The sequence below is a fragment of the Syzygium oleosum genome, unplaced genomic scaffold (assembly GCF_021117445.2).
Source record: "Syzygium oleosum isolate NSW1041296 unplaced genomic scaffold, Sole_v2.1 Sole_v2.49, whole genome shotgun sequence".
Taxonomy (NCBI): Eukaryota; Viridiplantae; Streptophyta; class Magnoliopsida; order Myrtales; family Myrtaceae; genus Syzygium; species Syzygium oleosum.
Genome location: NW_026607533.1, coordinates 753,216 through 767,363, shown reverse-complemented (window position 1 = coordinate 767,363; position 14,148 = coordinate 753,216). Strand labels below are relative to the sequence as shown.

At 44.2% G+C, this 14,148-nt stretch overlaps 3 protein-coding genes across 3 annotated transcripts; all 3 read left to right on the top strand.

The window, feature by feature from the left end:
• The first annotated feature begins 2,571 nt into the window (after positions 1 to 2,571).
• Positions 2,572 to 5,600, top strand: LOC115689524 (cytochrome b561 and DOMON domain-containing protein At5g47530-like). The gene is made up of 3 exons (XM_030615586.2): positions 2,572 to 3,396; positions 3,684 to 3,941; positions 5,058 to 5,600. Exons 1-3 carry the CDS (start codon positions 2,752 to 2,754, stop codon positions 5,388 to 5,390), a joined length of 1,236 nt encoding a protein of 411 aa, XP_030471446.1. The 5' UTR covers positions 2,572 to 2,751; the 3' UTR covers positions 5,391 to 5,600.
• A 672-nt stretch (positions 5,601 to 6,272) lies between these two features.
• On the top strand, positions 6,273 to 8,146 carry LOC115689548 (exopolygalacturonase-like). Its single transcript, XM_030615623.2, has 4 exons — positions 6,273 to 6,500; positions 6,738 to 7,049; positions 7,133 to 7,648; positions 7,763 to 8,146. Exons 1-4 carry the CDS (start codon positions 6,345 to 6,347, stop codon positions 8,000 to 8,002), a joined length of 1,224 nt encoding a protein of 407 aa, XP_030471483.1. The 5' UTR covers positions 6,273 to 6,344; the 3' UTR covers positions 8,003 to 8,146.
• A 2,276-nt stretch (positions 8,147 to 10,422) lies between these two features.
• LOC115689525 (exopolygalacturonase-like) lies at positions 10,423 to 12,220 on the top strand. The gene is made up of 4 exons (XM_030615587.2): positions 10,423 to 10,651; positions 10,745 to 11,053; positions 11,211 to 11,726; positions 11,981 to 12,220. The coding sequence occupies exons 1-4, from the start codon at positions 10,526 to 10,528 to the stop codon at positions 12,218 to 12,220; spliced, it is 1,191 nt and encodes a 396-aa protein (XP_030471447.1). The 5' UTR covers positions 10,423 to 10,525.
• Positions 12,221 to 14,148: the final 1,928 nt, after the last annotated feature.

Genomic DNA, 14,148 nt, shown 5'->3' with positions numbered 1-14,148 from the left:
CTATGAGTTTGGAATGCTGCAGACTTTCTAAAATAGTATTAGCGTCAAGTAAGTGACAAAGCAATGCAGAGAAAGGCAGTGTGCTGTTGCCCTATCTAGTTTTGCTTAGTTCTTGAGTAGCTTTCTTGAGTAGCTTTTCTCGTGATTATTCCCAATGGAGATTTACAAATGGTATGTCACATGAATTGTGAAGTGAGATTGAAAATCATTTGGGTTCTTTTGGATTATAAAAGGCCCCTTGTACAGCTGATCACCCATATCTAGTGCTTTTTTCGTCTAGATCAACAAAAGAAGTGCTTTCATGGATTGTGCTTGAGAGAGGATGAGTCTTAGAGGCGTATCTGTAATCTAAAAAAATCAGGGTTGCAGCTCAGGAGCATTGTGCCGTGAGTAGGATTTGATTGTGTTTGTGTTAATCAACGACTAGTCTTGCATTTGCGGCGACTACCACACGGGGCATGTGAATGAGTTCTTCATTGATGCTTCAGAAGCAACAAGGCAACTGCATTCATCTACACGTTTGGTCTGACGAGGAATGCAGGGGAAAGAACATGCTCCGAAGCGGATGTGTCAGCGAACAATGTCAAGGTCGTCAGCGTGGACGCAACGCAAAGTAATGTCTTGATTCATTGTTTCAGCTCAACTTTAAACAAGTTGTTCCCTTATTATAATCACCACTAAAGTTCATGTTGGTTCAGCTGAAAGCAAAGCAGAGGGAGGACGTGTTCGTCACTAGGCCGCTTTATTGTATTCATTCTACATCGAAACGGCACCCATTGACTACCGGGTGGTGATGCCGTTTCAGCGTAATACAGAAAAAATCAACAAGAAGAAGAAGAAGAATGTCTAGAAGCTCAAAGCTGTGGGCGACGGTTACGTTTGCGTCCGGTTGAAAGCGAGGAAAGTGCTTCTTTAAACTCAAGCCTCTGATGCAATCACGTAGATATAAGGCCTAGTCAAACTTCCTCTCCTTGATTTCTCCTCCTCTTAGTGATAAAGACGACGTGTAATCCGAAAAAAAGATTAAAACAAAGGAAAGACCCAAAGGGAAAAAAATATTTTACTCGGTAAATGTTAACTAGTATAGATAAGGAATAATCACACAAATGGTTTTTTCACTTTTAGCCAAATGTGTAATATGGTCTCTAAGTTTTTAATTTGTTCAATATGGTCCCTGAATTTTACCCTAATATGTAATATGGTTTCTAGACTTTTGATACATGTTCAGTGAAGTCCCTAAACTGTATGAAATTTTCAATGTTGTCATTCCATTAATTCAATATCAAGGGCAATATTGAATATTTTTATATAGTTCAAGAACTATATTGAATATGTACTAAAAGTCCAGGGACCACATTGAATAAATTTAAAATTCTTGGATCACATTGCATTTTTGGCCAAAGTTTGAGGACAATTTGTGTCATTTTTCCTTAGGGCAAAAGTCACCAAAACCCGAAACTATGCCCATTATGACATATGTACCCTAAACTACTTATATGATATAAGAAATCCCAAACTTGTACCTGTGTGACATATTTACCACTCTGCCAAAGAGAACCGTTAAAAATTTATCTACATGAACGTCAGAAAACCAAACAATGTTGACATTGCTAAAAACAACATTGTTTTGGCTGAAATATCATTTAACGGAACATGGATAAAATGTGTCATGATGAGCGTAATTCGAGATAAATTAAGAGCAAATGCGTCCCAGTGGACATAGGTTAGAGCTTTTTTATGACTTTTTTCCCTTTCTCCATGCAGATAAAATGCAGCTAATAAAATGACAAGGACGAAACAGAGAGAGGAGTGTGGCGGGGCTGCTACCTCACGCTCTTGGGCCAGGCTGTCGACCTAGCTGTCTCTTGTTTTATTTTACTGCGAATGTTTGGAAAAACATCATCGAAACCTTATTATAACCTTATTTTAATTGCGGGCGCATCGGAACCACACGCCATTCTACCAATTTTCTTCATTTTGGTGGGACCCCAATTTAACTTTAGGTTAGGTTAGTTCGTATCTTGATGTACCCCCGAAATAATTTACAATATCTTATTCATTTAATTTCTTTATTTAGACCCCTCGGATTAATAAAAGAAAGAAAGAAAAGAAGTTAAAAAGTGAAATGGACCAAACTCCACATGCCCGCCACACGCCGATGGAATTTTATATTTCTCGAGACGCGGAATCAACTTGACTTTCCGCATTGAAAGAAAGAGAACTAAAGAAACGACAATGAAGCGCCGCAATGGGGAACTTTCCCTCGCCTTTCCTCGATTCTTCTCGATGAAGTAAAAAATGAACGACGCTTTGGCAAAGGCTGGAAGTATGATTAATTTCAAGAACAAGTTGACATATAAAAAACCCTAAAACTTCAGAAATTTCAAGGGGCAAAGGAGGACTTTCCAGGCTGCTTCCCACCTCCAGCCTGTAATACACCTTACCCAGTACTCACCGTTCATATCATAAAATCTTGATCAATTTTCAGGAGGGAAAGAAAGAAAAGAGAAAAAGAAAATCTTGGCCACTCATTATATGAGAGATTCCACTATATATATGAGACCTAGTCTTAGCAAATTCAGTCATTACTATCAAACACTAATTCCATTACTTCTTCTTCTTGGCTGAAGAAGACCATACTCACTCTTTCTCCTTCTCCATTTTTTGATCATCTCATCTTGCATTTTCATCCACCTGATTAACAAGTTCTCTTTAGAGAAGATACTATTGTTCTGTAAGCCGAGAATCGCTATGGAGATCGCTCCGACGAGGTCCGTGCTCTTTCTGCGGGTCCTGGTGTTCGCTTTGTGTGTTTCGTGCTCTCGTGCGCAGACCTGCCGGAACTACACGTTTTCCAACAAGAACGCCTATGCCTCGTGCGTCGACCTCCCCGTGCTGAGCTCGTACCTCCACTGGAACTACACGAAGTCAACTGGCACGGCAGACATCGCGTTCCGGCACACGGGCACCACGACCTTGAGATGGATCTCGTGGGCGATAAACCCTAGGGGGCAGAGGATGGTGGGGTGCCAGGCGCTCGTGGCCTACATGACCTCGAGCGGGTCGATGTATGCCTACACGTCGAGCATCGACAGTTACAACACGGACATGCCGGAGGGGGCCCTGAGCTTCGGGGTGCCGAACATATCGGCAACGTACGAGAGCGGCGAGATGACGATATTCGCGAGGCTGGAGCTCGGGACGAGCATGGTGAGCGCGAGCCAGGTGTGGCAAGAAGGTCCGATGAATGGACCCGGAACCCCCGGCATTCATTCCACGAGTGGAGCCAACATGCAATCCACGGGGACGCTCAACTTCTTGTCTACCTCTAGCACGTCGGGTGGAGTATCGTCGTCAGGATCATCAGGAATTAGCTCGACGGAGCGAAAAAAGAATGTAAGTTTATTCTTGGGTGAATTAGCTTTAAATCTACCCATTGGGCAAGTTTGACTTTTTGTTTTACCCTCTTTACGTCTATGATGAACTTCATATCTGGTTACGCATGCATGTGCAACCATATAATCTATATTTAGGTCGTGCAGGCCATTAACATAAATTACTGACGGAAAAATATATAGATATATATTATATATAATTAGCTATACGTTAAAGTTCATTTAAGAGGTGGTTGGTCCATTATTCATTTATTTGTTTTCTTCTTTTTTGTCGGGAAAATTGCGCAGGTTCATGGGGTTTTGAATGCTGTGAGCTGGGGAGTAATGATGCCACTGGGAGTGTTATTGGCGAGGTACTTGAAGGTGTTCAAGTCAGCAAATCCAGCTTGGTTTTATCTCCACGTGACGTGCCAAGCATCTGCCTACGCCGTGGGCGTCGCCGGCTGGATCACCGGCCTGCGGCTCGGTGGCGACGCCGGCGGCGGCGGCAACGTCGGCACTCACGGCAACATCGGCATGGCCCTCTTCATCCTCGGAACTCTTCAGGTAAATTTTACTTGATTCTGCACTAGTTTCTCATCATCCACAACCATCAACTATTCAATGACTATATTACAATTTGGCGGTCACAACTTTAACCTAGTAATCAAATTGCACCCAATGGAATCTTTATCATTCTTAGATAGTTTCTTTTCGCACGGTACGGACGTAACGTTGGTATATTTTGATAAATATCATTTGAATTTATGTCTATCTTCTCTAGAAAAAGAACGGTGGTAAGAAATCGCCCACGGTATTGTCCCTCTAAAAGATCCCACTTACCTTTCAACGTTAACTTTTATACGCAGTTCTGACTCTAGTAAAATAAAAATAGTTCGGTGAAAATGAAAGGATGATAGGAAAATTGCAATTTACTTGGTTCCGTCCAATAATAATAACATTAGTGGCGTAATTATTGGTTCTTAATAAATTCATAAATTGATATAAGGTCTTCACGGAAATCTCAACCTTCTAAAAGCGGCAGGGGTCATGTCTCTCCTGTAAAGTCTTCGCTTTCCTTTTCTTTTTCATTAAATGGAGCATAACTGAGGCATCGTGCCGTGATTAGTAGTGAGTCAAAGCTTCAGAATTCAGCCTTTCTGGTTAGTGGGTCAATTTTGCTGTTTCATTTGAGTTAAATGAAAGTCAACTTGCATTACTTTATGCAATTTGCTAAAGTGGACGAGCATGAATTACACGGAAGTGGCGCGTCTTTGTTCACACTCCTGCCCAGCACGTTGCGTTTCTTTAGTAATTCTGACAAACCTCTTGCTTAATCAAGTCGATTCTTTGATGAATCGATTCTACAAAATGGTTGTTCTGTAGCGCCATCATGGATAGACCCGTTCTCAGAACGAGAGTTAATAAACCTCCTAAAAGAGTCTGTCGAAGTGTTCAGTCCTAAAAATCAATCCCGTGCATATTTGTTCAATGGCATGTGTCCTAATCGAGGGTAAACCCACTCGGTTAATGATGATAAATCGGGATTTACGATCATATTTAACCGAATTAACTGGATGGAACCTAGTAAAGGAAGGGATTATCGACGAAAAGAGTACGAGTTAAAGAACCAAACGTGTTTATTTCGCGCTGATTGATCATACCTATCCTTATTTTCTCTAGGTTTTTGCTCTTCTCCTGAGGCCAAAGCCGGACCACAAGTACAGATTCTACTGGAATATATATCACCACTCTTGTGGGTACACCGCGATTGCGCTCAGCATCGTCAATGTGTTCCTGGGTTTGGACATTTTGGACCCGACGAAGGTGTGGAAGCAGACGTACATCATCGCCCTCATCGTTTTAGGTGGCGTTGCCCTGATCATGGAGCCAGTTACGTGGGCCGTCGTGATCAAGAGGAGGAGGAGAGAAAGATCGCAGAAGGACCCAGCCATCGGCATGAACGGCCCTCATAGCAATGGCTACAATGGCAGATCCCAAGATGATGGTGTTTAGATCCATTGATGTTGTGTTTGATTAGCATATGTACCAGGTTATCAGTGGCTACTGCGTACTGAGGAGACTCACGTCTTTTATTTTCGACTGTTTCTTCGTTCTTCTTCCTTTTTGATAGATCCCATGTTGGTGGGGTATACATGTCTGAGATGGCTATTGTTGATCTCTTTGTACTTTCTTGGTAGGATTATATATCGTGGTTATCTGTGACGGTATAGAGTTGTACCTATTAAGCATCGATAGCGCGTTACTTCTCATTATGTATCCCATCATTCGTGTGATCGACACGCTTTCTCCTATTTTTCTTTTCCCATTCTTTTGTTAGGGTTTCGACCCTCGTCCCGATTAGATACAACAAAGAGGAGAAAGGAGGAAGAAGAAAAGAACGATTTCTCACGATACCGACTGGCTTTGAACAAGGAGAAGGTAGCTTAATTCATCTCGAATTGAAGAACCATTTCTTTTTAATTAGCATGTCTAATCAAGGAGCAAATTGGGCGTGGTTTCATCACATAGGCGCACAAGCAATTCTATTATCCACAAATCAAACCGGCATCATCCCTTTGAATTTTCAATTATAGACAGCCCAAAAATAATGAATTTCATCCTTGGAAATGTGAAGATCCATTCATGTGCCTGGTTTGATGTCCATCGGCCCAATTATGGAGGGTGATTTTGCTCCAAAGGATGCCAAATTACCCCTCCACACCGCTCACCAAACTCATGGACAAAAGCCACAATCACCTAAAATTAGGTTAAATGTTTTGCGGTGCTCGTCGCCTTCTATCACACTATAAATGAACCCCCCCACTGTTGTTCTTGATTCATATAATCAATTTAGCTGTTGGATGTGCAAAAGCACCAAAAAAATCACAAAAAATAAAAACAAAAAAATCACAAAAACAACAGAAAAGAAAAAAACTAGAGAGAAGAGGAGGGAGTATATTCTCAAACATGGGTTCCAAGATGATGGCAATAGCTACAATTTTCCTTTATCTGTTCTCAGTAGCAGCTGCCATGAGAACTAGAGGTTTTTCCACGAGAGGTCCAGCCGAAATCGATGTGAAAAAATTCGGAGCGAAAGCCGACGGGAGATCCGACGATAGTCAGGTACATACGAACTTCATCAATCATCTGCTTTAAATTCTTTTTTTTTTCTTTTTGGTGAAAGACATTTGAGACGTGTTTCTAAAAACACCCTCCGAATCGTCTACACCCGTATGAAAACATGAATTTTTGTTTCATACAACTTATGCAAGAGCTGCAATTCTCCTTTTCTTGAAGCCCTAAATAAGTTCTTTTTGTTTTTTGTGTTGCTTTCAATTCTTGCGCGGGATTTTCTTGTAGATTATTATGAGCGCATGGCAAACGGCATGCACGTCCCCAAGCCCTAGCTCGGTGGTGATATCCAAAGGGAGTTACATGGCGGGCCCGCTGAAGTTCCAAGGGCCATGCAAGGCCGACGTCAACCTAAAGGTGGAAGGCACCATCAAAGCACCGTCGGACCTGAGCAAGCTCAAGTCGCAAGGCGCTTGGGTCTTGTTCCAGAACGTCGACGGCTTGACCCTCTCCGGGGGCGGATCGTTCGATGGCCAAGGCGCGGTGGCCTGGAAAGAGAACAACTGCGCTCAGACCGGCAAATGCAACACCCTCCCCACCGTAATTCTCTCTCGTTCGATCACGTCTATCGTTGGAATGACTCTATTTGAATTGAATGTGACATTGCCTTCGATTTTTGCTAGAATTTGCAATTCACCTCGGTCACCAACTCGCACGTCCAAGACATCACCTCCCTCAACAGCAAGTTGTTCCATGTGGAGCTCCTGAACTGCAAGAACGTGACGCTCCAGCACGTCACGATCGATGCGCCAGAGGACAGCCTCAACACCGATGGGATCCACGTAGGCCGCTCCACAGGGGTCAACATCACCGGCGCCGACATCAGGACCGGTGACGACTGCATCTCGCTCGGTGACGGGAGCCAGCAGGTGCACGTTGAGGGAGTGACGTGCGGGCCGGGCCACGGGATCAGCGTTGGGAGCCTTGGCAAGTACCATGACGAGCAGCCCGTGGTTGGTGTGACCGTGCGGAACTGCACCCTCACCAACACAATGAACGGGATCCGCGTCAAGACGTGGCCGAACTCCCCGAGCGGCGTTGCCACCAACATGCGCTTCGAGGACATCACGGTGAAGAACGTGTCCACTCCTATCCTCATCGATCAAAACTACTGTCCATATAACAATTGCCAACAAAAGGTATTCTGATATTATCCACCCTTTCATGAGCTCAATTTGCTATTACAAGCGATCCCACATCGAAAGATCTAGGAATTATGTTTAATCACCTGAATTTTCTTTTCCTATTTTCAGCTCCCTTCAAAGGTCAAGATCTCAAATGTGAGCTTTAGGAACATCCGAGGAACGTCTGCAACGGCACTTGCTGTGAAGCTTGTGTGTAGCAGAGGAGTGCCTTGCCAAAAGGTGGAGCTTGCTGATATTAACTTGAAGTATTATGGGAAGAACGGGACGGCCACGTCGCACTGCGCGAACGTGAAGCCTACGATCACCGGGAAATTGTCCCTGCCCATTTGTGCGGGGTCGCAAGGCTGATCGATCTTCATGTTCATTGCGAGATTAGACGCAAATGATCACCGGAATGTTTTAGAGAAGTTTGATTGATAATAGGCACCCCCTTCACGCTCATGGGCGTGATGAGTGACTGGTGAACTCTAGCTGCAAATAAAAATTGTAAAAAAAAGAAGAAGGTGCTTAGTACCACCAAGAAATCGTGAAGAGATTTCTTGAGAAATCAATAAGATGTTCAATTTCCTACTACTTTGAAATTTTCTTGCACAAAACATTATTTAGAACATGAACATGTTCTTGGTGGATGATTACGCCTGTTTCGACCAGTACTCGATAAGTTTCAAATTCCTAAAAACAGGATTAAAAAGGGAAAAATTTTCAAGTAGTTCTAATTGGGTCGCTTTGCGGCTCTCTGTGTTTATTGATCGATGAAAAAATTTACTTGAAGTAACAAGTTCATAGCTGAATGACAAAAGATTACTTCAATTGAATAAATGGGCTCTTAAAGTAGACACATTGGGAATAAATGAATTTGGAAGTAATTGTAATCTTTTTTTTGCTGAGGTCCAAATTAATAGGGAATTTAAGAAATGGTTTTAAATGTTGATGGGTAGTTGCAGTTTGTTTGCCATGGCCAATTTACAGATTACACAACTATAGTAGGCGCTCATGTTTCATGAGTTCTCAATTGCGCATTAAATAAGATAATTAAAGAAAATAGAATAACCACAAAATAAGTAAAGGGAGTCTCGATAACAAAAAGGTCAAATGTCAAAAGCCGGTAACTAATTATGTATATTTAAGGGATTAATTAATGTAATTTTGATTGATCAATGAAAATATCTAACAAATTACAAAAGTAAATGATTTCTCAATGCTTGGGAAGATTTGCAAAATAGAGACAATGGTGATGCCTATGCAGGGAGGTTGCAGCCGCGGTGAGGGCAGCGAACGAGGGGTGAAGCTGCGGCTGGCGATGAGCAGTGAGCTCGCGATGACGGAGGTGCAGCGGCCAGTGAACTCGGCGAGGCCGCCTCCTGGACGGGATCAGGCACTCTCAAATTCTCAATGGCTGGGCATCGGCAGAGCAAGGAAGCAACAGCAGCTTCGGTCACGGTGTAGGGTCATCGGAGCAAGGGACTCGACTAGAGAAATCGGGACCCCAGCCTAGGTGATGGCCGAGAAATAGGATTGCGGCCGAGGATGTGGCTAGATTCGTGGTCGAGAGCACTGCCGAGCAAATTGCCTGGAGTGCAGCCGAGAACGTGGCCAAGTAGGTGGCCGAGGGTGTGGCCGAGAAGCGGGGTCACGACTGAGGGTGTGGCCGGGGTTGCAGCGAAGGTGGTGGCCGAAGTCGTGACCAAGCTCTCTCTCTCTTTCTCTCTTTCTTGTGTGTCACTCTCTAATGTTCTTTAGTTATGAATTGCTAACCTCGCATTAATTAAGACCTAATATGCTTATATAGTGAAAACCTAGGTTTAGTCCTCTCTTTACGAGGTTAATTTCGGCCTTTATAGAAATAATGGGCTCTAATAACTTTTTATTAATTAAACTCTTATGCACTAATTTTACTTAATTAAGCTCAATAACACCCCCCTCCTCCTTGTGATTTCCGGCCATGCATAATACTCAATGGGCTTGACCGAAATTTTGCTTCACTTGTGGCCTAAGTTCAGAACCATCCACCACCGGTCCAATTAATGAACTTATCTATATGCTCCTAATTATATATGCAACTTAACTATTTTTGTTTATGGTTCTGGATCGATCCCTATTTTTCTTATGCAATAAATGGTTAATTGGATTGCCAAAATTTAAGTGTCAACATAGACAAAATGGGTTTCCGATATTATTTTCATTTCAAAATAAAATTGAAAATGAGAGAATTGTATATCAAGTGATGATGGTATTTCCCTATCTGATTACCTAGTAAATGCCGTCAAAGACCCTCTCCGACGAGAGAGTCATTGCTTCAAATACAATAGTAGGTAAACCCGGAATTAGGATGCCTTATCGGAGAGTGTCAATACGGTCGATACTCGAAGCCTTCAAAGAACCAAGAGAAGCAAAATGATGGATTGAGCTTGAGGACGAGACCTGCTTTGATAGTAAGTGAAGCATTTTTGTAGTTTGACTTTGGAAATCCAGCACAGGACAAAACCGGACCGCAACGATAGGAAGATGGATCGATTGTCCGCAATTATAACCCTGGTTTATGCTTAGGCAGGATAGAGAATGTCTAGAACACGGGACACGGACATGGATAATTAGCAGAAAACCGGTGGAAAAGCTAATGATAGCAGATGGGGAGTCGGAACCAGGAGGGAAAACGAGGGACTTCCTCCCACCCGCTCAATTCCGGATAGATTTACCTTAAAATGGGCTAAAAGCTGTTAATGGCGTTCCAAGCTTTGCCACAGCTGCTGTATAAATGGCCCCAACACCAAGGGGAAAGATCAACCAAACAGCATCATCTTTCTTCTTGGTTGACGACTCAGCAGGCACCAAGGAGAGAGAGGCTAGAATCGTCGTGGTAGAAGGAAAAAGATGGCAATGAAGTCATACGTTGGTGCACTGCTTTTGTTGTTGTCTTTTTCTTCTACTATCAACGCCCAGGTCTTTCCCATCGGGAATTATGGTGCAAAGGGTGACGGCACATCAGACATAAGCCAGGTGCAAGATACTCTTAAATTAATGGCTTTATGGTTTTTCTTTTCCTAAACCTCTCCTGCTGATAAGGGTTCTGTTTTTACAATCTTTTTCAAGGCATTGCTAAGTGCATGGAAAGCGGCGTGTGCATCCGCTACTCCTGCTAAAGTGCTGATCCCGGGAGGAACGTTCGCATTGTCGGAGGTGGTCCTAGAAGGCCCTTGCAAGGCCCCTGTCGAATTCCAGCTCCAGGGCACACTGCGGGCCCCGGCGGACCCGAGCCACTTCAAGACCGACGGTTGGGTCGCGTTCCAACACGTCGACGGCCTCACCGTGTCGGGCGGCGGGACCTTCGACGGCCAGGGCAGAACTGCCTGGGAGCAGAACAACTGTAACAAAGATACAAATTGCCGTACCCTCCCCATCGTAAGTGCCCATCGACATTATTCGTTTCCATATAGATTTCGAATCGCTCGGTCGTTATTCTAGCGGATACGGCAGGGGTATATCCGAACTTAGACAATGTGATTAACCGAGTTTTGAACATCGTGGGAAATTGCTAACATCCGTTGAATTTCGACAGAATTTGAGGTTCAACTTCGTCAGCAATGCCCTAATCCACGACGTAACGACGCTCGATAGCAAGCAGTTCCACGTAAACGTCTTGGGCTGCAAGAACGTGACGTTCCAACATTTCACCGTGTCCGCGCCGGGCGACAGCCTCAACACGGACGGGATCCACATCGGACGGTCGGTCGGGGTCTATATTATTGACACCACCATCAAGACCGGGGACGATTGCGTCTCCATTGGTGACGGGAGCCAGCAGATCTTTGTCCAGGGGGTGAACTGCGGTCCGGGCCACGGCATCAGCGTCGGCAGCCTTGGGAAGTACCCGAACGAAGAGCCCGTGGTGGGCATCTTCGTCAAGAATTGCACCATCAGCGGCGGGACCAATGGCGTGAGGATTAAGACATGGCCCGCATCGCCGGTCGGCACGGCCTCCGACATGCATTTCGAGGACATCCAGATGAACAATGTCGCCAACCCTGTGCTCATAGACCAGGGATACTGCCCATGGAACCAATGCCAAGCAAAGGTAAACACATGAACATGAGAATTAGCATAGGTCATGCCCATTACATGAATGCGTTCATTCACAGACCAAAGTAATAATTAGAAACGAAATGCATGTCGACCCGTCTGCTAAACGAAATCAATTTAATCTGGAACGAACTTCAACGCTAGTTTTGCTCACATTTCTCAAGTCAGTTAGGAAACAAAAACGCATCGCACAATCGAATAAAACTTATACATATCGGCCCTAATCGGTATGTTATTCGATTTGTTCAGGTTCCTTCCCTAGTTAAGATCAGCAAAGTCAGCTTCAAGAGAATCAGGGGAACCTCGGCGTCCCAGGTCGCAGTGAAGATCGCCTGCAGCAAGCGTGTGCCATGTGAAAACGTCGAGATCGCGGACATCGACCTCGTGTACAATGGCCCCGAGGGCCCCGCCACGTCGGAGTGTTCGAACGTCCAGCCTTTGATCTCCGGCACGCAAAATCCTCCGGCTTGTGCCAAGGTTGTAAGCTAAAAACTTCGCTCTTCGCAGGGAATATGAATCAACGCGTACGTTTCTTTATAAAGGATGTGAAAAGGCCGAGCTTTGAAGACGACGATTCCTGACCGAAACTTTTTTGTTTTTTGAGCATTTTTGTGTACCCCATACGGTATAAACATATTAATACTAGGAAGTTATCTAAATTATTTTAAATCTGATCGCTATGTTCCACGATGATATTGAGGATCTGATTGCACGGTATTCTAATACCACATCGGACTCCGTTTCAAGAAAATCTTCACTCGTACGCCTTACTTAGCTATTAATTTATATTTAGTTTGCGAAAAGACAAGATCAGCCTCCATAAATTTTCACCTACTCCAGACCTAAGTTTCGCTATATACATGTCGTGAAGCCTAAATTTCACATTACCGTACATCGAAAGGGTCGAAGAATCTCGTATGCTTGATCGGTTCGTCATCGTAAAATCATGAAACATCGACCGCATAGTGCGATGGCGCCACTCATAATCGATGTGATCATCAGGAGGCATCGTAATGAAGCCCGCTTTTCTTGTAATTTTGGGTCATCAATCGTTTCCATTTTACTCTGCTAAAAGAAGAGAAAGCGAATCCCGTTATGCTAAAGGCAGACTAGTGCGGTAGGCCTAGAAGTAATTGATGAAATAGTCTTGTTGTTCTTGATTTTGGGGTGCAAATCTTGGGATAATGCGCTTATATCCTCCATTAAATAATTGGAAGGGCGTGAATTAAAGTAGGTTCAGAGTCCAAATTCTAATTAGCTTCACATCCCCACATATGCCTCCACAGCCATGAAAAAGATTGTGCCATTTAAAGGGCGAACATGCTTTGAATCAATGCGTAAAGGCACCACTTTTCCCATGGGCTAATGCGGTGGCGGCTGCCCGGATAGGTGACAATCATTGATAGGTTGTTTCTATTGGAAACATGTGAATCTGGCCACGCCGTATGATATATACAGTTCGACCCTCCCACATCAATCAAATGCCCTCCACCATGGCCGGCCATCGTGGCCCTGCCGCCTCGTCGAACACGGTCACCGTTGCTCGCCGCCATCCATCGGTCGACGACCGTCGCTCTCCACAGCCCTTCAGTCCACCACCAAACTTCGGCCACAGGCGACGGCCACTGGCAACCTCAGATCCGAGTCCTTTGGTGGTCGTCGACTAAGTCCGTGGTTTTAGGCCCAAGGTCAAAGAGAGAAAGATGATGCCTGAAGGTGGTCGAGGTGGCTGCGACTCGGTGGCAACGGTGGCTTGTTAGATGGTGGCATAATTTGTTAGTTGCCAATCGTTGTGATCATGTCGAGTAGGTTTCCATTCAATATTGACCAATTAAAGGTTGGTTCACATTGTTCATCATGTACATATATAATATATTTATACATTACTGTCCGATCAGGTGAAGGTTCCCTCACGAATCCGAACATGATCGGATGCCCACGGTTGATATATCTTCGAGAGCTTAGACGGAGAGAAAAAATGGATTCCTCGTGGGCTACTTAAGGCACTTTATTTAGTGTAAACCAAAAGGATCAGAGCCGTTGGATGTTGTTCAGTACTGCTATAATTAACAACAAAAAGGACTTGCATTGAAAGCGCCTCCTTTCAAGAGGTTAGCCCAATAAAATTACCCGTATCAGGTTGTGGTTTTAGTGAGATGCTCTACATCAATCGAAAACGTAAATTTAGGAAATGATGGATTTACTTACTCTAGGAGGTGTTGAACACGCACCCATTTTACAGCAGATGGAGCAGCAGCCGTGAAAGTCTTCCTTGGTGAAGCAGGGGAGCGAGATACTTCATCCTCAGTCACTTCCCGATCAGACAACAGATACGAAGGACGATGGCCTCTACCTCCTCTCGACAATTGACCACCTGATCTACCCCTTTTTCGGGTCCTTTCGGTGCGATAGATCGA